Source organism: Coturnix japonica, chromosome 9 (assembly GCF_001577835.2).
Source record: "Coturnix japonica isolate 7356 chromosome 9, Coturnix japonica 2.1, whole genome shotgun sequence".
NCBI classification, from domain to species: Eukaryota; Metazoa; Chordata; class Aves; order Galliformes; family Phasianidae; genus Coturnix; species Coturnix japonica.
In genome coordinates, this window is record NC_029524.1 from 11646001 (window position 1) to 11671177 (window position 25177).

The window sequence follows — 25177 nt, forward strand, 5'->3', positions numbered from 1 at the left end:
ATTTAATACACATTAGTTGCTTCTAAGTCTTTAACAATACCAAGTTAGATTACTTACAGTTTGTAATCGTTGTTTTACTCCATCTGCTTTTCAATACAGTTTTCCAGTAGTATTAGGATGTGGAAAGATGCTTAAAGAAGCTCTGTGGGATTTACAAATGTGCTTAAAATTACTTAGGTGCCTAATTCCCTTCGGCACTCCTTGGGAGCAAAGCTGCCAAAGTGGTTTCATAGCCTTATTAGGTTCACAAACTACATGTAAAAACTGCTAAATATCTGTCTTGGGAGATGGACATCCAAGGATGTACTGTACTCAGGGATAGTCTGTCTGTGATTTTAATTAAAGTGGGAAAGACTGATGCTTTCAGGTCCAAAAAATCCAGGGTCAGATTTCCTCTTGTGACCATCCACTGTGTTATTACATATGCAGATCTGAAACCATTAAAGCTGGGGCTTATTACTGAGCTGATGACAAAATTCACAGAACCATTCAAAATCAATTAATTTTAATGCCAAGGGGCTCTCACCTCCAAACCTGAAGGCACACCTGACAGAGAAAATGGCATGAATTGGTTCCAGGCCAAGCTTTAGAAGACTATGAGCTTCTCTGCAAAGTAGCTGCGGAGCAGAGGAAGGAAAATATTATGTAAAAAATGAGATGATTAATATTCATGCAGGTGCTAAGGAGTGACATTTTGATTCTCTAACACCAGTATTAGCATTTTGCTTTTTGTCAGCAAACCCAAATTGATTTTTGGCTCAGTTTTACCCTTTGAGGTAAATCCATAGTAATAAAGTCATACTTCCACAGCTTACGGAGCGTGCACACATGCATTAGAAAAAGGTGGCCCTTTTGGTGTAAAGTGGGAGTCTTTACAAAGAGTAATGTAGCAAGAAACCTTTTATTAGTAACTATTTCTGTTAGCCACTGCTTTGTATTTTTATGGTGCCCATGGAGCCCTTCTGGTATCACAGCTGAATTACCTTTACCTGTGCTCCCACAGCTGACTTGTTACTTGCCTCAGGTGGTTAGTTAGGGGTTCAGGCTGTGATCAACAGCTTCCCATATAGTGTGGCAGTGAGAGACATGGGTTAATGGGCATGGTGGTGTTGGTTTGGCAGTTGGAGTAGATGATCTTAGGTCTTTTCCAACCTTGTTGTGAATCTGTGTGCCAGAAAGACCAGCACAGAGGTCCCCACATTACATGGGAGTCACAGCTGTGGGAGGCTATTTGTCCTATTGCTGAGGTTATTTGTCTCGGTTTAAAGAGCTGCACAGTGAAAATATCATTATTGGCAGAAGATCTCAGAAGAATGAGTATCTCACAGTGCAGTTGAGCGTTCACTGCCTGCTGATCAGTTGCAGGACCTTTACGCTCTGATTAGAAGCTGAGTGTTACACTTTTTGTTTTCAGAAACTCACAATATAAATTAATCAGGCACAGAAGCACACTCGGGCTGGCAGGACACTCAGGAAATCAGCTGGGAGCCAGGATGATATCTCCAGCTCTATCTTGTTTCACTCTTATTGCCATCGCTTGGTGACTCTTGATATGAAAAATATTGGCTTAGCAGAAATGGGCTTGTCACCTGTCCAAATAGCCAATCTCCGATATTCTGAATGTCTGAAGGATTTTCACTAGATGTGACTGAAGGGTTCATCAATAATATAGAAACAGCATTTAAAATACAGAGGAAAGTTTTGTCAAGGGATCTTCAAGGTCAGGTGAGATCAGTAAAGTTTTATCTGTCTCTGGATAGTCTTCTTTGAAAGTACAGAAACTTGCAGTTAATTCCTATGCTTGTACTGATAGAACAGTGGGGAAATCCTGCTGTCAGCCACAAACTACCCTGTCCCTGGCAGAAGTAGAGGCCTTCCAAGAACAGGCTCTGGTGTCTTCACCTAACACCAAGACGGTTGCAGCTCCATTTAAGCACCATCAGGTTATGCTGAGTGTTCAGGATTTGATGAGCTCTTTAATATATCCTTCCAACACAGGGACAATCAGGGTGTCCCTGGTTAGTTTAATACCCATCAGTGCTTTTTTTTATATCTCTATGTTGCATCACCAGACACTGAAATCCATTGCCCTAAGTACTTTCTACAGCAAGGACCACTGTTGAGTTGTTCATTCCTGGTCCCTGGTTTCTGTGACACCAAGGAATGAGGAGACAAACATTGCTATGAAATCCTTGCAGATGGACCAAATGGCAGCGATGCTTTCGTTCTCTTCAGGAGTATATGAATTCGGATAAAATCAAACCTGAAAAGCACAAACCATATAACCTGCTGACACCAAAGTTGCTGTCAGTGCAAAGAGTGTCTGTTTAAAATGTGCCTCTGTCCTGTATTTTTCCCAGCAAATAGACACAGGGTCTGAATTTCTGACTGTGGTTGCTCCTGGCTGTCAGTCACTGCATATTGCCTCTAACTCTTTTCTCCCTTGAAAACAGCTTTTTCATGGAAATTAACCTGTTTGGCTGAGGATTCTCACTGTTGCCATTTGGATTCTTTTCAACAGAGTGAGTTGACAGCAACAGCAATAAACTGTGTTTGGGTAGGAGCCACATATCTTTACCACTTACCGGCTGTTGTGAGGGTGAGAAGGAGATGGAGGGTAGACCAGGAGGTTCCTGGCTGCAGAAGTGTGGTTTCTTACAATCTAATGAAGTTGGGGCAGAGTACGTTAGGAAGCCAACTTGTAAGTAATCTATGAACATAAGCACCTGTACTTAATCCAGTACGATTGTTGGGATTATTAATGTCTTCTGTGATTCTGTTATTACGTCTAAACATTTTTAGATCATGGTGTAGCGTGACGTGTCTGAAGGACCCAGCACAGCAGCTGAGTATCTGAGAAGTCTCATTTGTGTAAAATGTGGATCAGGAAGAAATAGAAGTTTGCGATGCTGAAATAAAGTGCAAGGGAGTAGTGAAGGAGAAACTGGAAAAAGATTATGTAAGTTATGAGTGGAAGGAAGAGGAAGGAATTGCTGTGATGTGGCATTACCCATATTGTGAGACTCCAAAGAGGCAAGTGGTTTAGAGACAGATTTTAGAGCTAAGTGGTGTCTTGGAAAGCATGGCAGGGGGCACATTCCCTTTTCCCAGTCCAAACAGCCCTAAGCAGCGAGACCCTGCAAGGTCATCCCTGAAAGGGATATTGTTGGATATGATGAAGATGAAATCACCATGCTTCCCTGCTGTCCCTAGCATATTTCTCCTGAAAGTGCAGTCAGTGCAGTTGTTATGCATGAGCTGTGAATGCAGACACATCTCCCCAGTGCCCTGTCCTGAGTGCACACTTCTATAGCTTTCAAATGGCTCCCGGAGCTGAAGGATCTCAGCCACACCTCAGGTGTTCCCAGCTGCTCTGTGGTGGTCAGATTTTCAGAAATTGTCTGGTTTCAGCAATTCCCCTGGACATCTGAGCACAAATATTCCTAACCCTACAATGTGCTGGTTACTGTCTGCCTGGATTCGTGCTTTGCCTCAGCACTGCACAGGGGTGTGGAACAACTAGTGTAGGGGGAATTTGCTTTATGAGTGATTCGGGCTTGGATGTGGCCAAAAAGACCTTCATCCTATTCAGCTCAGGATAAGCAGCATGAAACAGCCCAATCAGAACTGGGTTGAGGAAGGGCCCTTGAAGCACTGCAGCCATCCCACATTGCTTGTCATCTCTTTCTCTCACCTTTCTTCACACTTCGCCAAGGGATGGGGCAGTGCCTTGGCCCAGGACCTTTAGAGGAGCCACAGCTTGAAGGGGTGGAGCTGGTGAAGCTGTGAGCTGCATCCAGCTCTGTTTTGGCTGTTGATGGCTGGAAGATGCATGCGTGGAATTACAGCAGCAAGAATGACAGCTCACTTTGCTTTCTTGCCTGCAGGGACAACAGCCCACTGCTTGAAGCACATGGTGTTGAGGAGCTTGCCACATTGATTAAGGGAAGGCATATCAGGTTTTGACAAGTTACACTGGAGGCTGAACATTGTCAGCTGTAGAGTACATGCTAAAACATATACTGCATGCATAAAAAGCTATTTATCTTTGCAAAGAGAGAAGCTGCTGCTGATGATAGGGAATTCATTTCCATGGACCTTTCAGGGCTTTTTGACGTGTCTGTGTTCTGCTTAACAACTTCATGATTCCCTTTCATTGATGATGCTTCTGCTGGAGTCAGATGGGAGGGAGAGGCCATAGCAATGTGGTGATGCAGTGCTGGTATGACAGTGACTTTCCAGACTGCCCTGAACACTTCTTTATGCTGAAAGCATTAGGCTGTGGTTCAGAAAATCTGTGATCTGACATTTCTCCATGTCCCTTACGTGCACACCGATGTGGGGCTTCCTCTGTTCCTAGAAGTACTCAGGGGCTCTGCTAAAAGGCATCAGTTGGCACCACCATGCTTACTTGTGGAATTAAGGAGTTAACATGCTCCTGATCTACCAAACTGCCCACATGAGTCTAGCAATACCCAGCCAATGATCACAGATGGATTGGGGCTGCTAGCAGTTGTTGTCCCTGTGTAATTGATACATGGCACTGGCTTGGCCTTTCATAATAATCATCCTTTTTATTGCCCTCTTCAAAGGTGGCTTTGCATACAAGACCAAAAGCAAAACCATAGTTCATTATGTGATTGCATAATTACATTCTGCTACAGCGTAATTTGGATATGGAGGTAATTAAACAGCCCAAGGTCAGCAGTAGGGCTCAGGACTCAAGTAGGGGAAAAAAGACTGGAGTCTTTTTAGGGTGAAATATCACTTTGTTGGCATCTTTAGCATCTCAGGTTGTGTTTTTTTTCAGGGCCCTGATGATTGTTCCTTGCAGGAAAGTTGTGAGGGCTGCATTGTGCTTTTATAGAGTATCACAGAATTATTAAGATTGGAAAAGATCATGGACATCATCTAGTACAACACTCAGAGACAGCATGAGGCAATGGGCTTGCATAAAAGCCTTGCACCATGAATGCAAGAAATCAGGGGGTTATGAAATACTAACTTAAAGTAAGGCATATAACAAAGTTTTTGAGAGTTGAGCCTTTCAGAACAACCTAGTGTTCCTACAGGATACCACAGCCTGATAGGAATAAATAACTTAATGGTTATTAATATGAATGCCATTGATTATGAATCTCAGTTCCCATCATATTAAACCCTGCAGCCAGCTCTGCTCTTAAGGAACAGTCCTTTTGCAATGGCTTTGTATCTATATGAATGTTATCTGCACCCTCTGAAGAGGCTAAAGCTAAAAAAAATGACTTTTGAAAATGTGTAGCACCAGCATTATCACGCCTCATGCTTTTTTTTTTTAATATCAAGTTTACACTAACGAAGAAAAAAGAACAGAAAGAACAAAAGCCAAGACTTTTCAATATCAAAGTTAAATTTAGAAAACAGACTTCTGAAAGCATCCTTGTCACTTGAAAGCTTATTTTTTATGACTGACTTAAAAAGTAAAATTTCACAGCTCTCATTATTTTTCTTTTGTGCCTCCCATGCCTTGTATTTTTTTTTTACTGCCCTCTTCTAAGTAAAACGATCCCAATGGTGCCATCACTTTCTGTGTATTCCAAGTGCACAGGCCTCTTGCATGTATTTCTGAGCATATTAGCAATGCGCCAATATGCTTCAGTTGGGTTAGTAGAGCTGTGGTAGTGTAAAACTAGTGATTGTATAAGCAGTCTTTCACTTTTTGATTGAATTTCTGCATCACAGGTTTTCACCTTCCAAATGGTTTCGTGTTGTTTCAAGTTCAAGAACTATGCTGACAGTGGCTTGTGGCCACATTGTTTGTTGCCAGGGGTGACAGTTTAGAACAGTGTGGAACACTGCATGTCTGTTGCTGAGCCCAGCACTAGGGACTGTAGACTGTTCAGGTCCATTAGTATGAGTACATTGTTAGATAATAGTTTTGCTTAATCATTTTGCTTGCATGAGGTCTCAGCTATTGGTGAAGTCAGACACCTTGGGATTTCAGGTTATCTTTGTGTCTTTTGCTCCAGGCAGCAGTCATTACATTCCCATAGGACTTCTAATCTTCTCCTTCATTTCCCTTGTTATGAAAGTGATCATATCCATTTTAATTGAAACGTTCATGAATCAGTGTTTATTCCTTAAACAGAATGTGTAGTCCAGCTTTAGTGCTTCTTAGAAGATCCATTTCTGCTCTTGTTGCTGCGTTAATGATTCAGGACTTAGCATCAGTGAAAACATGAAAACTATGAAATATTGTGGATATCGAGAAAGAAATGTTATGTCACTGAACAAATGGTTTCTCTTCTGTCTTGTTTTTTTCCTGTGCTCTGGATAAGCACAGAAGAAAGCAGATGGTGGCTTGTTCCTTCTCCAGTGATACAGTCAGGAAAGTCCTGAGCTTTCCATCCCTTCCTAATGTGTTCGTTAGAACACATCAACCAGATTGATTTCCTTAAAACTTATCGCACTAAGAGAAGCAATTTCAGATCTGTGAAGGATCCAGGTTTGATGTGTGGTCAACTCCGGGTTTTCTGCTGTGTACTGAGATTCAAATAGACAGACTCAACAAATAACCTCTTACTACTGCTAACATGGTTCCTTCTTGTAATGGATGTTGGTAGGAAGTGCTTTTTGGAAGGCTTAGTGTTTTGAATAGACCAGGAGTGCACATGTAGGGCAAATCCTCCAATTACACTCACATGCCACTCTTTGGTTCACATCACAGAGTGCAGACTGGATTCCTTTTGGATGATGCCAAACTGAAGGGTAACCCCGGGAATGCCTCTAATGTGCCAGATGTTTGGTCTGTCTGGGCTGGTGGGAGATAAGCAGCTGAGCCCATCCTGAAATGTGAACAGTGCAATTGCCAAAGAGTCCACAGCACCAGCAGTTTCACTCTACTCATTTGGTCCTGCATTGTATACACAGAGTATGTCAACTGAAGTCAAATGCACACAGTGATGTAGAGTAACCCTGGATTCCCTGAGACTGTGAGCTGCACAGCTATGAATGAGATACACCAATTTTTAATTCTATTTGTTTGTTGATTTGTTGATGTGTTTTGGGTCATATAATTTGAAGACAGTTTCAGAGTCTTCTATATATTAGAAACAGGGTAAAATTATCTCCTGCTTTATTGTGCATTGTGCCAAATAGAATTGCTGTATTATATTACTCTCTCTAGAGTGACTATATTATCTTAGATTGGAAGTTGCAGTCATTAGTTGGCTTCTGAACAGAATTGGATGCCAAAGCCGGTCTGAGTTCTCTAGCAAATTGCTCAACAGAGTGAAAAATTTCACTATAGCTACTGCTGCAAAATCCCTGATGATATACTTCCATCTGTCTGATTCCTGGGAAGCAAAGAGTCAGCTGCAATGGGTCACTTGGCTGCCTGCAGTGGAACAGTCTGATCTAAGCTGTGGCATAGTTTGGGTCCATTCAAAATGTGTCTGCATTGTCCATGGGTTATTTCACATCAAAATTAAAGTAACAGCAAAAAAAAAAAGTAAGTCAGGCTGTCAGTACATACATATCGTGGAAATCTATTCAAGGTATAAGTAAGCCTGGCCTTCTCTGTAAAGCTGTTATAGGCTGTGAGATTTGTCAGCTCTTTCAGGCTAAGCAGAGATAGTGTGGTCAATATATGGATAGGATTTCTATCGCAGCAGAGTTGACTGATTTTCTGAATTCCCAGGAAATAAACGAACAAAGGGCTGTCTGCATTTTGTGCCAAACACTTCCTTTCTCCTCTCTCACCCAAAAATGTTCTTAGGAGCTGAGTCTCATTCATTCCTCAGGCTGAATATCCCTTTTGTTGCATGCAGTCAAAGACAGGCTCTTCATACACAATGAGCAGTTTAAAGAATTTTAGATGAGGCAGTGGCTCAAGGACACAGAGTCTGGAGGACTCAGGAGCAGCAGAAGAACCTTCTGTCAGAATTTAAAGTCAGTGCCTCGCTGACAGGGTGGGTGTTGGCCAACAGAGTGTTTCTACTTGCAGTAAACAATACTGAGACCCAACAGAAACACTCCTGAAACTTCTCTGCCTTTGTAGATGTATCCCAGATGGGCAGTGCTGGATGATGAGCAGAGGGATTTAAAGCATTAGACACATGCTTTGCTTAGTTCCAGATAGAGCAGCCCACAGCAGGGTTAGGGTAGAGAGGGTAAACCTGTCAGTTTTTAGGGAAGCAGCTTGGCCTTTTATTTGGCTGGCTTGATAATCAGAAACCATGCTGAGAGACAGACTTGGAAGCCTTGGTGGGTTCCTCTCAGTCCTCCTGGTGGGCAGCAAAACTGGCTCCAACCCAAGAATATGCCGCAAACCTTTCCTTTTCTCTGTGTAGGCACCACAGCAGCTGTAACGTGGGGGAGGCAAACTCCACATGAATATTCACACTTCATAACATTTTCTCTTTGGTTGTGGGATGCAGCCTGTCCAACACCAGCTCACTCCATCCTCAGCTGATGTCTTTAGACCACAGGGCTTATGGTTAATTGGCCAGTAGTAGCCAACCTGTCAGCATGCTGTCAAAATATTAATCATCTAGCACCACTTCTTTTCAGGATGGAACTTTTAGCATCAAAGAAATTGAATTTCCAGCTCTGGTTGTGACAGCTCTGAAATTGGTTTAATGCAGGGAAGATCTCCTCAGCATTACAGAAGATAGGGAGTGTGTCCGTGATGGTGCGCTTCCACCACAGCCCACGATTTGAATTTAAGAGTCGAAGCAAAGAGGCTATCTCAGTACATCACCAGCTTACAGTTGTAATAGGCCTGGCGAGCTCCTTGGCAAGTCCTCTTATCTCCTGCCCACATAACGTGTTACTGCAAAAAATGAAGTAGACAGAAAATTGTGCTAAAGCCTTCTCCTTTCTTCAGACCTGTGCTCGGTGTCCGGCTGTGTTCACTGGGGTGAGGGCAAGCACAGCTTGTCTGTGTCTGCAGAGTCTACTTGACAAGGGCTGGGGCTCACCATGGTCCCCTTTGCCCTCATGTTGTTATAGCTGTATTACTTCATTTATGTCAGAAAGAGAGGGCCTTTGCTTAAGAAAATGAACTGGAACCCAGGGGAAATAAGTTTCTCAGCTAGCTCTGACACCTCATGTTTTACAGAAGGCTCAGCAAGCCACTTGGTCTTCCAGTGTTCTGGACATTTGCACAGAAAATGTAGAAAACAAGAGGTCTTCCCTTCCTTCTGCCTTGGTGAAGGTGTTTTTATTGAATGTCCATAGCATTATTACTGTGGTTTGTGCCTTCCAGGATAGTTTTAATATGAATAATAACATGATAAATCTAATACTTACCACTAGTGTTCCACTGAGAGGCTTCTTCTTCATATCAGAACAAAATAGTGTTGTGTTGGAAAATGCATGATAATTATTTTAGTTTAATATATTGTTGTTATCATTATCAAGAGTAGTAAAAATAGCAGTGTTGTAAAAGTGACCGAAGAACACAAGTCAACTTATCGTGTCCTCTGCCCAGGCTGAAAGTGATGCCAGGAAACTCTCTGGCCTCACAGGGAGATTCAAAGCATCCCATCTGGCTGTGCTTCTAGGGTTCCTGCATTATTATTTTTCTTCATGGTTATTTTGGGCACTAGCAGATGAGGCAGTGAGATGCTAATTTAGGAAGTCTGTTTTTCTTGTATGCAACTAACATATCTTCATCTTGTCCCACCCTGTCTCATGATTGTTACCTTTGAATGCATAGATGTATTTCTGGATACTGCTTTGGAGTAAAGCAGAGCTGATGGCAATGTTACCAATTCCAGACGCTTTGTCAGAAAAGCAGAATGCAGAGAAGACAATAGATGGGATTCCTAGATGATACATGATTCTGGGGTTTCACCAGATCTCCAGGCTGCCAGGAGTGTGGCACTAATGCTGTCCAAAACCCCCACCTGTAGGAAGCAGTTACTTTTCTAGAATGATAATGCTAAACTGGATGGGCTATATGCCATGTGAATGATCTGTGCTGTGATCACCACTTAACAGCTCCAAACTGTTAAGACTTTAAAGTTCTGGCTTGAAACAAGGTCCAAAACTGGAGAACAAACCAATCAAATAATAAACCAATCAATTAAAATCCAAATCTAGCTAATATTATGAAAAGAAATGATGAAAAGTTATGTCATCCAACCATGAATTCAAATTTAGGGTCCATCAAAAACAAAAAGCATAGCATCAGGCAAAATGTATCATTTTTCATGTGTGTCCCATCTGTGCATTGCTCAGCATGCAGCCTTTCCCAGATAACACTGTACACAGAGCTGCTCAGTTCTCTGTACTCAAATCTTTCTCCTGGAGCCTCTTCTCTCACCCAGGCTCTCCTGGGAGGCATGGTAGGGAGCAGCCCAGCTTGAAGAATCATTCTGAGTTATGTTCTTGTCAGCACTCATTAAATTGAAAGCCATGCTCCTATCAGGATTGCATGAGCAGCCGCCAAAGGCCAGTACAGGGAATCTGTGCATATTTAACTTTATAAAGCATTTAGTAAAAATATATCTGTGCCGTGAGTGGGCCAAGAACTGAAAGCAGAAGAGCACAATGCTGAGGTATAGTGGGATGCACGGGTCTGAATTCAGCTCTCAAAAACTCAGAGGGTTTTCACATTTGAGACCATGGCTCATGCGGATCTGTTCAAACCCTTTTTGATCAGGGTAACCATCCAGCTGGAGCAGGATGGAGCTTGGAGGTCATGCAGAATCTGTTGTGGGTCTGGGGTGTTTCAAGTGAAGCCGACATATATGTACCTCGAACACAGAGTTTTCCCACAAAAATAAGAGTACATAGCCTTCTTGTTATGGTTTTCAGGGACAGTAAGTTGGATTGCTACTTAATGTTGCTTCCCAGCTGTCAGAGCTGGGTATTGGACTGGCTTTGGCGGGCATTTGCGTGAAAATGTTGCTCCCTCTGACCCACAGATGGCTCAGAAGATCCAGAATACTTGTAGATAACCATATTGTTTCCTCAAGTGTATCTACTCTGTAGCAGGGCTCTGTGCTACCATGTAGCAGCTTGTTATTTTAAAACGTATCTGTTCTCTCCTACTTCTAAAAGGCCACCAGGAAAGCTTGTCACCAATCTCTTATGGAGCTTGAAGGGGGAGGAAAAGTGGAGTGTGAACAGTGAATATCACCTGCCATCTGGACAAAGATGGGATGAGATGTAAAGTTTGGATGCAGTTTTGCGGTTCTTGATCACATGCCAAGAGAGAGCTCAGCTACAGTTATTTTAAAGCATTTCCAGACAGAGGCAACCTTAGGCCATGGAGTAAGCTACATGGAGCAGTACACTGCTGTAGTGTCAGTGGGGCTTATCCTGTGGACAGGACCTACATGTCCTGGGAATAAGAGTGTGCCAGGACAAAGTGCTATGGTATGAGGTTTGTGGTCACAGACTCACAGATATTCAAAGAATCGTCAGAGATTTAAATGGGAGTTGGATATTAACATTTCATCTGGGATCTCTAGTGCCTGTGGGAATCCAGTGTCTTTGTTTATCCGCTCAGATTGGTGTGCCTTGACACCAGTGCTGAGCTTCTTGGTGCTCATGGCATCAAAGGGGTTTTAACTCTTGCTCTGGTTGAGGTCACTGGGAAATATGAAGTGGGTTTTAAGAAACCCAAAGAAAGCAGGTCCCCTGCTGCAGTGCTATTCTCTCCCTTGTTACAGAGCAGTACTTGTGCAGACTTAGTGAACGTAATCCAAGGGTTCCATGGGCTACCTCCACAACCACAATGCAATGTTGATAGCAGTGCTGTGATTGCATAAACATAGAGCTGTAGAATTGTAGAATCATTAAGGTTGAAATAGATCTTCAAGATCACCTAACTGTCTAACTGTCCACCTACCACCAATATTACCCATTAAACCAAATCCATAAGTACACTTCCACATTTCTTGAACATCCTCAAGGACAGTGATTCCACCACACCCCTGGGCATGTGCCAGTGCATCACCATTCTTTTTGGAAAAGTTTTCCTAATATCCAACCTGAAGTTTCCCTGGTGCAACTTAAGGCCATCACCTCTCCTTGGAGAATAGGCCAGCCCTCAACTCCCTACAACCTCCTTTCATGGAGTTGTAGAGAGCAAAATACATTTTAATTGACTTTGATGGCATTCGAACTCTCAAATCTAAACAGTAACATCAGAAAACATCCTGAGCTATGTTCTGTGGGAGGGAATCTTTGCCATACAGTAGGCTTTGGTGCAGTTGAGGGTTTATATCCCATCTGAAAATCTGGCTCGGTAATTGTGCAGAACATAAAAAAGAAACCCATGAGTGCTGTAAAAAAGGGAAACTGTTACTCTGGGACTGTGTTGGTTAGGTATTTCTGCACTCATCATTAACATTCTCTTCCTTAACTGTAGCACAAGCTACTTGCAGAATGGGCTTTTTCTTTTATTGCTGCTTGTTTCCCTAACTAAATTTATGAAGTCATTGGGTTTGCATGTGGATGTGTATATTTGCTATTATCTTTTGGGTTATAATAAAAGGAGGTGTTCAAGGAGAAAAACAAAACAAAAACAAACAAGTCATTTATATGGAAATGTTTAATCTCTGCTGATCTCTCAGTGCAACAAAAAAAAAAAAAAAAGGAAAAAAAAAGGAGAAAAAAGAGCTACTTTTTCCTTGGAGCAGTATGTGAACTGTGATATTACTGGGATGGCATAGTTTGAAGGAGCTGAGATATCCAAGGGTGGCTGTGCATTCCCGGAATACTGTCTGCTTCTTGCACGGTTTGTGCCTGGAAATCTACATTTCCATCTACAGATGGCAGGAGCCACTACTGGGGTCAAGGATATATTACACATCATGTTTTTCTAAAACAGAAATAGATGTTGGAGCAAACCACGGTACCTTACACTCTCCCTGAGCAGGTCTGTTGTGCTAAGAACAAAACCCAAAATGCCAGTCACATCCATTCAGCTCCTTTCTGTGTTTCAAAGGGTCATTGAATATGGTCTCCCTAATTCTGTGTGTGATAGATGCCATTTTATTTATTTCCTAAACTGTGAAATTTCCAATCAAGCTGGAGTTAGCACAAATGAGATCTGTGTTTGTTTTTCAAAGCAAGTCTAATTACTCTGTCTTAGTGGAATTGCCTCTTGTTCAAGCGTTTGGGTTGAGATACAGAAAGCAAGTTGCAGGCAAATGATATTCATTTTGCATGTAAATTGCCAACATTTCCTCTGCAAATATTTCATGCAGGTTTTTAGTCGAACAATTAAAAAAAAAAGAAAAAAGATCTGCTTTTTCAAATCACTTCCAGTAGTATTTGTTGGCATTTAACAAAATGTCAAAAAATAAACATATTTATTTACTTTCTGCCCCAAAAATAATGCAGTCAAGAGTACCATACCTATACCATTACTTCTGGAGGAGGCTGTAGGGGACAGTCTGAGGATCTCTTTGCTGTTTTTACCCTTTGTTAGATGGGTTTCCCCATCCAGCACATTTAACTAACACTGAAATAATCTTAAAAACCAAAACAAATATAAGAATCTGGACAATAATTCAGTGGTTTTCCCCAACCACCTTCAGTTATCTCTGATTTCAGCCTATGCAGCAGTTCCTGCTCAGAACCATTAGTGTGAAATCCATCCTGTTCACCTACACTCTGCTTTCTTCCAAGCTCTTCTCAGCTCAAGATAACCGAACCAGCAGTTTCCACCTTATTCGACATAACTGCCACAATTAATTTTGACAGTAAAGCTTGTAGATAGGTTCTGCCATTAATATCCCGAGATCCTTTCATTATGGGGAGGCACAAAGCAAAGTGACATGACATAGCCATACCTTGTAAACTTTGAAGGCTAGACGTTGGTCACCAAGAAGGTATCAGTGAAGAAAAACATAAGGATGAGTGCAATATCCCTTTGGCAGAGTGCGCTGAATGCTGCTTGTCTGCCCCATCTCTTTTCCATGAAGACCATAGGGGTTGTCAGTAAGGCAGTACAAGGAATTGCATCGCAGTGTGTGTTTATCCCTGCATGACACAGTGGAACACCAGCTGTTGCTAACGGGATGTTGTATGTAATAAGAAAAATAATAATAGTGAATACTAATGGTGTCATTTAATTAGAACTCTGCTGGGTTTTCTTTAACCCATCTAATGGAGAGAACTGTATTTTGATGGCATTGCCACATTTCAGCTAATTTATGGGGGTAGGGAAGTAACCAGGCAACTCACAGAAACAATCAAAAAGGTTTGTTTGCTTGTGTCATTTCAGGGAAGATGAAGCAATAATGGAAATCACTATGTATTTCTGCTATATTTTTTATGTCTTCATTAAAAATGTCCACTCCAAAAATGACATAATTTTGCTTCTTTAGTGATACATTAATGGTGATAGGTCAGGAAGGAATGGCTTCAAGTTGCACCAGGGAAGGTTCAGGCTGTATATTAAGAGAAATTTCTTCTATGTAAGAGTAGTGATGCACTGGCACAGTCTGCCCAGGGAGCTGGAGGAGTCACCATCCCTGGAGCTGTTGGAGAACCATTGGGCTGAAAGTGTTTTTATGTTTGTGGTGCTGATTGATGCAAGCTTCACATGTGCAGCACAGCCCTGTGCTTTCTACTGTGCTTTATCTTTGGTGGTTTCAAGCCTGCCCAGCTCCACGGGTCCACTGCACATAGGATTTATTGTCAGGCCAACAACGCTTTATATAACCCCCCAGAGCACTGGGGAATACATGCCTGAGTGTTGCTGAATGTTCAAAATGTTCACTCTTCAAATGAGGTCTGCAGTAAACGTGTGGCATTGCTCCAGATGCTTTGCTCAGTTGTTGGTCATAGGTTTTCCATTAGGGAGGATGGAGAGGCTCCCTAAGAACTTTGAGTGGCGGTTGCTTGGGAGGAAGCATTACTGTCCTGGAACAGCATTGGCTTCACTGTGGGCTCCAAGATGGGAGTCTTGTGTCCTGCAAGATGAGATTATTATTTTTTAATAACATTTTTGTTGTTGTTGTTGTTTTCTTTGGAAAAGCTAATTTGTCATAATTTGAGGGGGAGTTGTGTTATTTTGGCTTTTTATTTTTGGTTGGTTGGTTGGTTATGGATTTTTTTGCAAGAATATCATCATTTTAAGAAACTCATTTGCTTGGCTAGAATGAACTTTCATTTAAGCCTGGGAAAAAAAAATCCCATCTCAGACCAGTAACAATGTCTGTCTTAGTGAAGAGTTGGGAGCCTGCTGGTAGAGTCCCATGGGCAGCCAGCTCTTTTCAAAGAGGCTTAATGTTATTATTTCCCTGTTGTAAATAATCTTGAAAGTTTGCAGAACACAGCAAGGCACCAGACCAGTTCTCTGTGTCTGAATGTACATCTTTATGAGATCATTTTCAAGCTTTGTGCCAGCATTTCTCCCAGCACTTTTTGAAGACAAGTAAGTTTGTTACATGGTTTTTATACTTCTGTTTCTCCATATCCAATTCCATGATCCTGGCAAGCTGCCTTTTGCCTGCAAGTATTTGTAGAAGCCTCATTTTAGGCACTGCCCATTGCACATTTCTTGCCCATCATGCAGAAGGTAAGAGCAAAACCAGTGGGATGCCCTGGGAGCAGCAGTGAGCAGTAAGGCTGCCTCTTTGCTTCTCAGCTCTGTTCTTGTTTTTTTTTGTTTGTTTGGTTGGTTGGTTTTTTTTGGGGGGGTAATACTTCAGCCCAAGTTCTTGTAGATGAGACCTGGGAGAGCATAGACACTTCACAGGACGTCTCACAAAGAAGGGCATTGTGCTGGCTGGGTTTGTAAGCTTGCTGGGACACAAAGTCTTGACTTATGCATGTTTTTCAAGCCTGTTCACTGTGCGTTGTTTGGTAAATCACAGCTCTGCCCTGTCAAGGAGACCAAGTCTTCTCTTTCATTGGGTAGTCTTCTGGATGAGTACTGTTATTGATGCCTGTTGTTTTCTATTGTTAAACTGACTTCAATGCGTGACCATCCTGTATCACTCAAAGATGCCTAATTAGGAAATCAGTGATTAATTCTTTCCACCGCTTTTTCCTCTCTTTCTCTCTCTCTCTCTGTCTCTCTCTCACTGCAGGATGTTTTCACACCAGAGTGCAAATTTAAGGAATCTGTCTTTGAAAACTACTACGTTATTTATTCTTCCACGCTGTACCGGCAGCAAGAATCCGGACGAGCGTGGTTCCTGGGACTCAATAAAGAAGGTCAAATTATGAAGGGAAACCGGGTGAAAAAAACCAAACCCTCGTCACATTTTGTACCCAAACCCATTGAAGGTATGGAATCTCTCCCTCCATCCGTGTGGTGTGGAGGGTGGGTGAGTTGGCAGGTGCAGGTTTGGGGCTGCATGGATTGCGGTGTTAGGGAGCACTTTTAGAGTGCTGGGCTGCATTGCTGTCATTCCATCCACTTTCCATCTTGCATAAAAAACTCTGCATGTTATCACAGCTTGAGGCTTTGGTGGAAGTAGTGGAGCTGAATTTTTGCCCCTGTTTGCTGACTGAAGTGTGCCATGGGCTCACGCCATAGCATTTTTTTATGTGCTAGCATTTGGTAGGTGGAGATGTGCTGTAATAAGCTTAGTTCTTATCTAATACTAACTTAATTTTGGAAACAAGCAATTGTCCCTTTTCTGTTACTTGTAAATTTGAGAGAAATTCAGCTCTGCATTCACAGATATCTGCTGCCTTTGCACAGAAGATGGAGGTGTTGGAAGAACAGAGAATGTCACAGATGTGCTTCTCCTGTTCTTGTTCTCAGAGATTTTTCTGCAGCTGGGAGCCAATTGGAGGCAGCAGCAGGGCTGGCTTTCCTCAGCCCATTTTGGGTTGTGCTAAAGACCGGGGCCTGCTTCAGCAGGATGTTGGGTTCCACTCCTATCCTGCCTAGGCTAGAAAGAAGCTTTTCCAGGTGCTAGCTGTCCCAGCTGGGTTTACAGCTCCTTCTTATAGCTCTTTGCTACCTGGCTGGCTGCTGAGCAGAGCCTTGGAATCCAGATTTCTTCCCCAGTGCAGCGCGTGTGGTGTCTGTTGAATGGCTCAGTAGTTGTCTTCTGCATGCATTAAAGTAGGCCATTCCTGTGGTTCTCCTCACAGAAAGATTCACCGTAATAGAGCTGCCTGGCTGCAGCAGAGTTCTCATTGCAGCAAGTGCCGCTCCAGCTTTCATTTTGAAAAACCAAACCCAGCCCGAGAGCTTCCCTTTCCTGCAGTTGCCTCCTCCCACGCTCGCTTCAATCACAGCTGTCACATAACCTCCTGAGCGAGTGAATGCTTTGGAAGTTGGCAGCCAAATGAAGGGCTCCTCCACCTCTTCCCTCCTCCACATGCTTTGCAGGCAGCCTCTGCTGCATCAAAGAGTTGGCAGCCGCCCAAGCCTGGGCACGTGTCAGCTTCCCAAAGCATTCAGCTGTCTGGGACTGTGGTTCCAGACGGAGGGCTCTGTTCCCGAGCCCAAGATTCATTGTCGGTAGCAGAGGGCTGGAGTAAAACGTGCTCAGCTCCACGTGACTTGTCTGTTCTGCATCCATCAAAGTCTTGAGAGCAGAGCTTGCAAGCAGAGATGTTAGAGAAAAGGGGCAACTCCTGCCCTGGTTTAACAGCATCTTTCTCTTTGACATGACTAGAAGGAACGATTGAAAGCACTCTCCTGCTGTATCTGTATGTCCCTTCTGCTGAGCACCACGGCATTGCTTCTTATTCAGGCCAGTGCTATGCTGCTTCCATCTGCAGTACCTACACGGGCTTGCTTTTGAACAGATCCCACCACCAGCATTAACACTGTGACACAGTGCTGAGACGGTGATGTACGCACGGAGGATTCATGGAAAGGAGTGGTGCTGCATGCAGTGCCAGGAATCACTTCACCCACCACTTCAGTGGCAATTATCTCTGAGCTGAAACTTCCCAGCTGATTGCTGTGCAAAGAAAAATTATGCAGCAGCTGAGTGAAGGGAACATTTGCAGGGAAAGGAATCACAGAAAAGCCCAGGTTGCTTCTGGCGCATTGACTCCTGTTGCTTCGTACTGCTTTCTGAATTCAGCTGCTCTTGTTTCAGAATTGCAAATGGACAATAAGCTAATGAATAAGTATGAAATGTCTTCCCAAGGAACTTGTAAGGACCACATAAATGTACAAGTGTATGTATATATATATATACACATACACACAGTTGTGTCTGTGTAGGTATGTGTGTTATCTCTCACAGGTACAATCCTATGCTGTGCTAATCCTGCAGAGTGCTTTTGTCTCCAGTAGGCTCTCAGATGCTGGGGCTGTTCTGTGCAAAGCCACTGGGAAGATTTCTGCATTCAGTTCATACGAGAGGTTAGGTTTGGTCTAGTGGAGGTAGGATGTGCTTGTTTGTTTCTGAAAATCACACCAAGCTTTATCAATATTAAAGCACAAAAAATGCAGTGAGTAATGATGGGAAATGTTCAGTTCCTCTCCCATCTGTGTGCTGGCAAAGCCAAGGCAAACAGCCTGCCCGTCAGCAGTTAATGTACTGTGTGGGGCCACTCTTGGTTAAAAACACGCATACGCAACACATTTCTTTTGATATTTTTATTTCTGATCACTGATCATTTGTGCTAAATGAGCCTTTAAAGCGTAGACATATAGATTGAATCAAACTGCACAAGAAATTAGCATGGGTGTAATTGTCACTTGGACACCGAGCAATCTTTTACAGCAATTTCAATCTCCTTAAGTGTCTGCATTGATTAGTACTGGACAAACACTTTCATCTATGGTACCTCTTGTTTTTTCCATCTCAAATAAAGGGAGACTCTTCTAATCACTTAAGTAAAAATTCTACCAGATGCTTTTTGTGAATGAGCTCTGCTGTTTTTAGTTCCTTTTCCTTGAAAACATCATTTCCAGACTATTCTACCAAAAGAGATCCATGCCATCTCTCACTGGTCCAAACCCCAATGTATCATAGAATTGCTCAGGTTGAAAAAGACCTTAAAGATCGTTGAATCCAACTGTAACCTAACCATACTCCCCTAACAAACCTTCTCTATTAACAAACAGCAGGTCTAGGATTTTGCTTCCCCTTATTGGCTCCTTCACCAGCTGTGTCAGGGATTTATCTCCCACACACTCCAGGAATCTCCAGCACTGTTCCCTATGTGCTGTATTATAAATGCAGCAGATGTCTGAAAAGTTGAAGTCCCCCACACGAACAAGGGGAAAAGACCCTGAGACCTCACCCAACTGTCTGTAAAATGTCTTGTCCACCACTTCATCTTGTTTGGGTGGCCTGTAGCAGACTTCCACAATAATATCAGTCCTATTTGCCTTTGCTTTTATTCTGACCCATAAGCTCTCAACCCTATCATCACCATCATTAATTTCCATACATTCACATTCTTTCTTAACATAGAGGGCTACACCACCGCCTTTCCTGCCTTAAGCAGGAAGCATCTGGCCCCTCTTCCTCCCTCTGAGTCAGCAGAGCTGCCCCTGACTCCAGAATCATGGTTCCTCAGCCCTTGGGCCTTGGACACATATCATGTTAGTAACATGACATGTTGATGACTAGCTTACCACTCTATCAGTATGTGTTAAACACAGCTCCTCTTTTGTACCTGTCTTTCAGGAAGACAGGCTTTGGTATGTTCTCTGCCCCATACTAACTGATTTGTTCATCTATCAAACTGCTAATCATTTTATTAGACAGCAAACGCACTGTATTTTAACCATGCTTTTGCTTGGCTGTTTGTCATCCTGCACTGCCTTTCTTACCTGAACATGCTGACTCCATCTGGCAGCATCCTGCACGTCGAGCCACCGGGCAGCCGCCAGCTCAGACAGCTCTGAAATGCATCAGCTGGGCCTGGGGTTGGAACACAGTAATTAGAGGCAGAAAACGAGAGTGCATAATCACTCGCTCCCTCCTGCCCCTAGCTGTTGCTCAGATAATTAATTCTCTTCACCAGAGCATCAGCTAATGCGGTCACTGCTGCAGCGGCACTCAGAGCTGTGCCCAGCCCTGCCCTCCTGCCTGCAAAAACTCAGTTCCTCCAAACTATTGAGACCTAGGGCAGGGGAAGCCATCTACACGGATGTACCTAAGCCCCTTTAATAAGCTTTTCCTCATATTCTAGAGAAAGGCAGTGAGGAGTGCGTAGGCACCTCCAAACCTCTTCCTGTTGCAGCAATGCCAAGTGAAGCATGCAGGGTCTGGGGCACAATGTGTGCTTCCTGAGCTCTACTAGTCCCGTGCCCAGGAAGACAGCAAAGGGTGCATTCTCTGCAAGGGCAGTGTGCTTGTGCTGTGCTCAGGAAGCAGCAGCAAGGCAGCAAACCCATGCCAGCACACAGGTGAGAGGATCAGCTCTGCCTGGGTGACAGCAGCCCCATCGTGCTTTCAGTCTTCGGAAAGGATGCTCCTTACCTTGCTTGTGACCCCCCCAGACCTCCCCCTGCCTACCTGCTTGCAGAATTCTTTGTGCATGCAGAGCAGCCTGCACCAAGAGCTGCAGGCACCAGGCAGGGCACAGACCCACTCCCACTCACTCCATTCCATGCGGCAGATCAGGCTCACGGCACTTCACAATTAAAGCATGAATATGGATGTGTTGATTAGAATCTGGGACATAGGAGCTGATTATCTGATTGAAGCTCCAAAGCATTCACTGGATTTGCAGACATGAAGGGCTGTATTTGGCTTGGTGTGTGGGTGTGGGTGGGTGGGAGAAGCAGGAGGGGAGCCTGTTCTCACCAAATTGCTCATCCTTCCCAAGCTGCCTGGTGCTCTGTGCACACAGCCTCACTCTGTCCTTAAAACCCTATGCACACACATCCACATACAAATACCCAGGCAATATTTAGTGCATGATGCCATACAAATTCTGCATACCCCAGTGATATGGGTGTATCTAAATACTGAAATTACATAGGTCTCATGTTGCTATAGGTTTTCTGGCATGGTTTGTTGGCACAGCCTGTCTCGTACCAGGGCTTTGACAGCACTGTCTGAAAAGCACAGTGAGCAGTCTCCAGCCCTGCCCCTTGTCAGTGCTTGTAGCATCTGCTGGAGGATTAACCTCTAATTCCTGCCTTATTTGCTTGCTCGGTACAGGGTTTCCTTAATTTTCAGTTGCACAGTGTTTACTTCTGCAGTCTGATTTGTATTCGTGACTCTGTGGCCAGTGCTGATGCAAAAGCCTAGGCTGTGCCTTCAATTTCTCTGTGTTTCTTTGTCTGTCCTTCCGGGCATTGAACTCATCTTCCATTACCCAGCTGGAATACTGAGGCTGGGAGCTGGCGGGTGAGTTTAATGCACACAGCTGCTTGGGGAGGGCTCATGCAAATGCCTGTGGATCTGAGGCCAGGTTGAAGGAGTTGGGATTGGGGTAGAACTTTGTGTATGGCAGAGCATGGGGGCACCAGCAGAACAAACCCACTTTTCTGATGGGAGAACATCACATCAGAGAATGAGATCAGTCTCAGGAGTGATGTGCATCCTGAGGGTTATCAAAAGACTTGGCTTGGGCTATGAGATCACAGCCTGGCACACCAGGCAAAGGTGAGGTATAAGTGCTATGATGTGAGGGGCAGCCCCACATCTATGGGACCAGTGTGCCTCATGCTGTCCTTGCAGCAATCAGGCAGCAGGGTTCCGGGAAGCCCTGGCATCATTTATTCTGTCCCAAATGCAGAGGAAAAGTTACACGTTTTCTCTCCTTTTTTTCTCATGTTCATCAAATAACAGTGCTGCAGTGACAGTTTGCAGTGCAGGCCCTGCCTCCTAGATGCATTGTGAGGCCATGTGTGTGTGTGTGTGTGTGTGTGTGCTCTGAAAGCTTTGCATGGAGGATACTCTCTGAGAAAAGTCGTATTTTCTCACTGCCCATATATTCAATGAGATATCCCTCCCATTAATACACAGTTGACTGCACTTTATTCCTGTCCTGTATTGTTGCACTCTGCTATCACTGTTTATCTAGCGAGGAGTAGAATGCAGAGCAATAATGTCATTTGTAGCCTTCCTCTAATTGCCAGAATTTATTTGCAAATCAGGGAGGTTATAAACATTATAAACATCAAAATATAAATTTTCCTATATGTGGGGCATTTGTTTCATTTATTCAGATAATTTTTGAAATTTTGTTCTTGTTGAGCACTCAGAACTGAAACCTAATGGTTCTGTCCCCATCTTATGGTTCTATAGTATGAAGCAGTGCATAATCAGTTCTTTCTATCCGTATTTTTGCAAAGATGCAGGTAGGAGAGCTGAAGGCTGGACCTGTCTCTAAAGGACCAGGATCTAAACTCCAGAGTATGTGCCCTTGGAGTGCCCCAGTAATTCCATCCCTTCCACAGCTCACTGTATTTACGATGAGCTCCCCAGAGCTGTTCCTTTTGGCGTCATCCACTGGGATGTCCTCATGCCATCAAGGTGTGCTGGCTCAGGGCAAGCACTGGCACACCTTGGTGACAGAAGGACAGCCACTTGGACGTGGGTCTGCCTACATTTGCCCTGGCTATTGACTGAGAGGGAAGAAATAGTGCTGAGAACAGACCTCAGGCTTTGGCTGAAGGCACCAAATGGGCTTCAGTCACCACTTCAGGACCCAGAGCTTCACACACAGAAGGTCTGGGTGGCTCAGAGGCAAGCATAGCTTTGACTCAAGACTCTAAGAGTCTTCACATCAGAAATTAAGGAGTAGAGAACAGGTAATCCTCAAACCTGCTACTGGATGATAAAAGCAACTCGAGACGCTGCCTGGTGATGTGAACTGGAATGCTTATTTTACGCATATAATATATTATATTAAAAATAGTAAAGCATAGAAAGCCCAGACTGACTTACCCATGGGGAAGCAGAAATCCTTTGTTTCTGCCTGTGCCTCTGGAAGGATCTGGCTGGCAGCAAAGGCAGATAACAGATCTTATTTGATAAGAGCATCTTCCACTGGGTCACTGAGGCTTTTGTATGTCTGCATCCATGTTGTATTGAGGTGAGGACTTCAGCCTCGCATACAGATAACTCATGGTGGCTGCTAACGCGTGTCTTTTCTGTTTGCAGTGTGCATGTACAGAGAGCCATCGCTGCATGAAATTGGAGAAAAACAAGGACGCTCTAGAAAAAGTTCAGGGACACCAACCATGAACGGAGGCAAAGTCGTTAACCAAGACTCGACATAGCTGACAAACACCCTCCCTCTCTCCAGCTCCTCCCCTCCCACCCACTTTCCCACCCCACCCGGCGAACCCACACTGAGAGGACGACAGCTGAGCAAGGCAGGACCTACGGTAGTGGCTAGGAGCCTGAACTCCAGGAGCTTCCTTTATGTAGGACGAGGAAACCGAACCCCAGATCTTGCCTGTTGCAACGTTTTAAAAAACAAAATAAAAACACACACACACACCAAAACAAAACAACAAAAAAAAAGTGAAGAAAAAGATGTTTTAAATCAGGACTTCCATTAACATTTTCAAAGCAAACTGTTTGCTCTGTGATTAAAGGAGGAAAAAAAGATCTCATCTCTGCATAATAATAATAATAATAATAATAACAACTAATAAATACAATACTAATAAATAAAGATGTTACCTTTAAAAAATAAAAATAAAACAAAGCTTTTGGAAAATGGAACTTAGCAATAATGATGTGTGAGAAACGCAGGCTGGGACTCTGCTTTCTGCCTTATGCTTCCGCCTCACGTTCACACCACTGGGTTTGCCATCCTTGCTTCCCTGGGGATGGATGGGATTTTTCACACAGCAGGAAAGGTAGGGATGGATTATGACTGCATTTGTTCTGCTATCAATAAAATATGGCCTGTCCGAATTAGGAGTCTGACAGTTATGGGCAACGAACGAGCTGCTCTGTATTCAGCTTTTTCCATCTACATTCAGACACTGCCTAGTTATTTGTTGCCAGTGTCACTGTGTGGATATGTCTGACCCAAGTCTGGCATTTTACGCCTTTTTATCATAATTATTTATATTTATAGGCTTGTTTTACCGTATTAGTTGCCAGAGGAGTTTCAGAAATGGGTTTTCAGGTCTCACAGGATGAAATCATGATATTTATTAGGAGAGAACAAGAAGATAAAGGGAAGGAAGGATGGCAGCTTGCTTTAGAAACTAAAATGGAGGCAGGAACACTTCTAAGTCCCTGCTGTCAGCAGTGACAAGGCACTGCCAGGGGGGTTGGCAGTAGTGGTTCCTTGTGAGCCTAGCTCTGCTGCCAAGAATAAATGCCCTTGGCTTCCCTAGATGGCACAACACTGCCCTGGCTGGGTGCTGGGAGGGTTTTGGTGCTCAGGCTGCAGTTAAATCTGTTGGAGGGAAAAGGAAAGCCAATAAGCAAATACCCAAGGGCTTGAAGAGGGTCGGAATGGCCCATTACACAAATGAAAACAGCCCAAAGCATTGCTATTATAAGCCAGGCAGGAGTGTTTGTTTCCTTCATAAAATTATGGGCGCCCATAAAAAAAAAAAGATGCACGAAATAGAACTGTAATTCTTGGGTCTGCTTTGTTGTCACAGCCATTGCATACCCCAGAGCTGCTGTGGGAGACGATGGGCAACCCAGCTGCTGGCTGGGCTGGGTGAGCAGCTGCACACACACCAAGAGGGCAAATGCTGAGGGTATGGAAGACTCCCAGGTTCAGCATGAAGGAATGAATTTCAAGCATGGTTTCAAAAAGCTTGAAATAAAACGCCTTACGCCATGGCACTGCTGTCTAGCACTGCACTCACATACAGGCAGCCTGCCTGTGGGCCAACAGCACAGCATCAGCGTCAGCAACTCCAGCCCAATGTTAACTTCAAGATCACACCCTAGAGCCCAGTATGAAGCCTTCTGGGATGAGCTAGGGGGCTCCCAGTCCCATAACACTAGGGCAAAGTCATAAACGCATAGTGAGCCAAAGCCCAGCCTTATCTGAGACAACTTATGGTCTACATTTCAGCTTCCTCCCATACTACAGGGATCTCCCAAAATTAGGCAGTGGTGGGTTGGGGGTTGGCTGCTTACTCACACATGTGATGGACATCCAAAGACATGGAGCCTAAAGACCATCATGCAGAGCTAGCGGTTCTATGACCTAACTGAGCCACCAATGCCCAGGTCACAATTTGGACCTTCCTGCCCCAACCCTGGAGGTCACACTTCATGGAGCACAGCAGAACCTGTGGGCTCTGAGCAACAGCAGATCCAGTGGGATAAGTGCTGGTTTTTTTTACTGTGCATCT

General features: G+C 43.8%; 1 protein-coding gene across 4 annotated transcripts in view; it reads left to right on the forward strand.

Moving 5' to 3' along the window:
* The window catches only part of FGF12 (fibroblast growth factor 12), a 183783-nt gene extending 160417 nt beyond the window's left edge, over positions 1-23366 (forward strand). For all 4 annotated transcript variants that reach the window (XM_015871733.2, XM_015871732.2, XM_015871731.2 and 1 more), the window contains 2 exons: positions 16041-16239; positions 23001-23366. In XM_015871733.2, coding sequence (XP_015727219.1) covers positions 16041-16239; positions 23001-23119 — 318 coding nt within the window. In that variant the 3' untranslated portion in view covers positions 23120-23366. The remainder of the gene's footprint in view (positions 1-16040; positions 16240-23000) is intronic.
* Positions 23367-25177: the final 1811 nt, after the last annotated feature.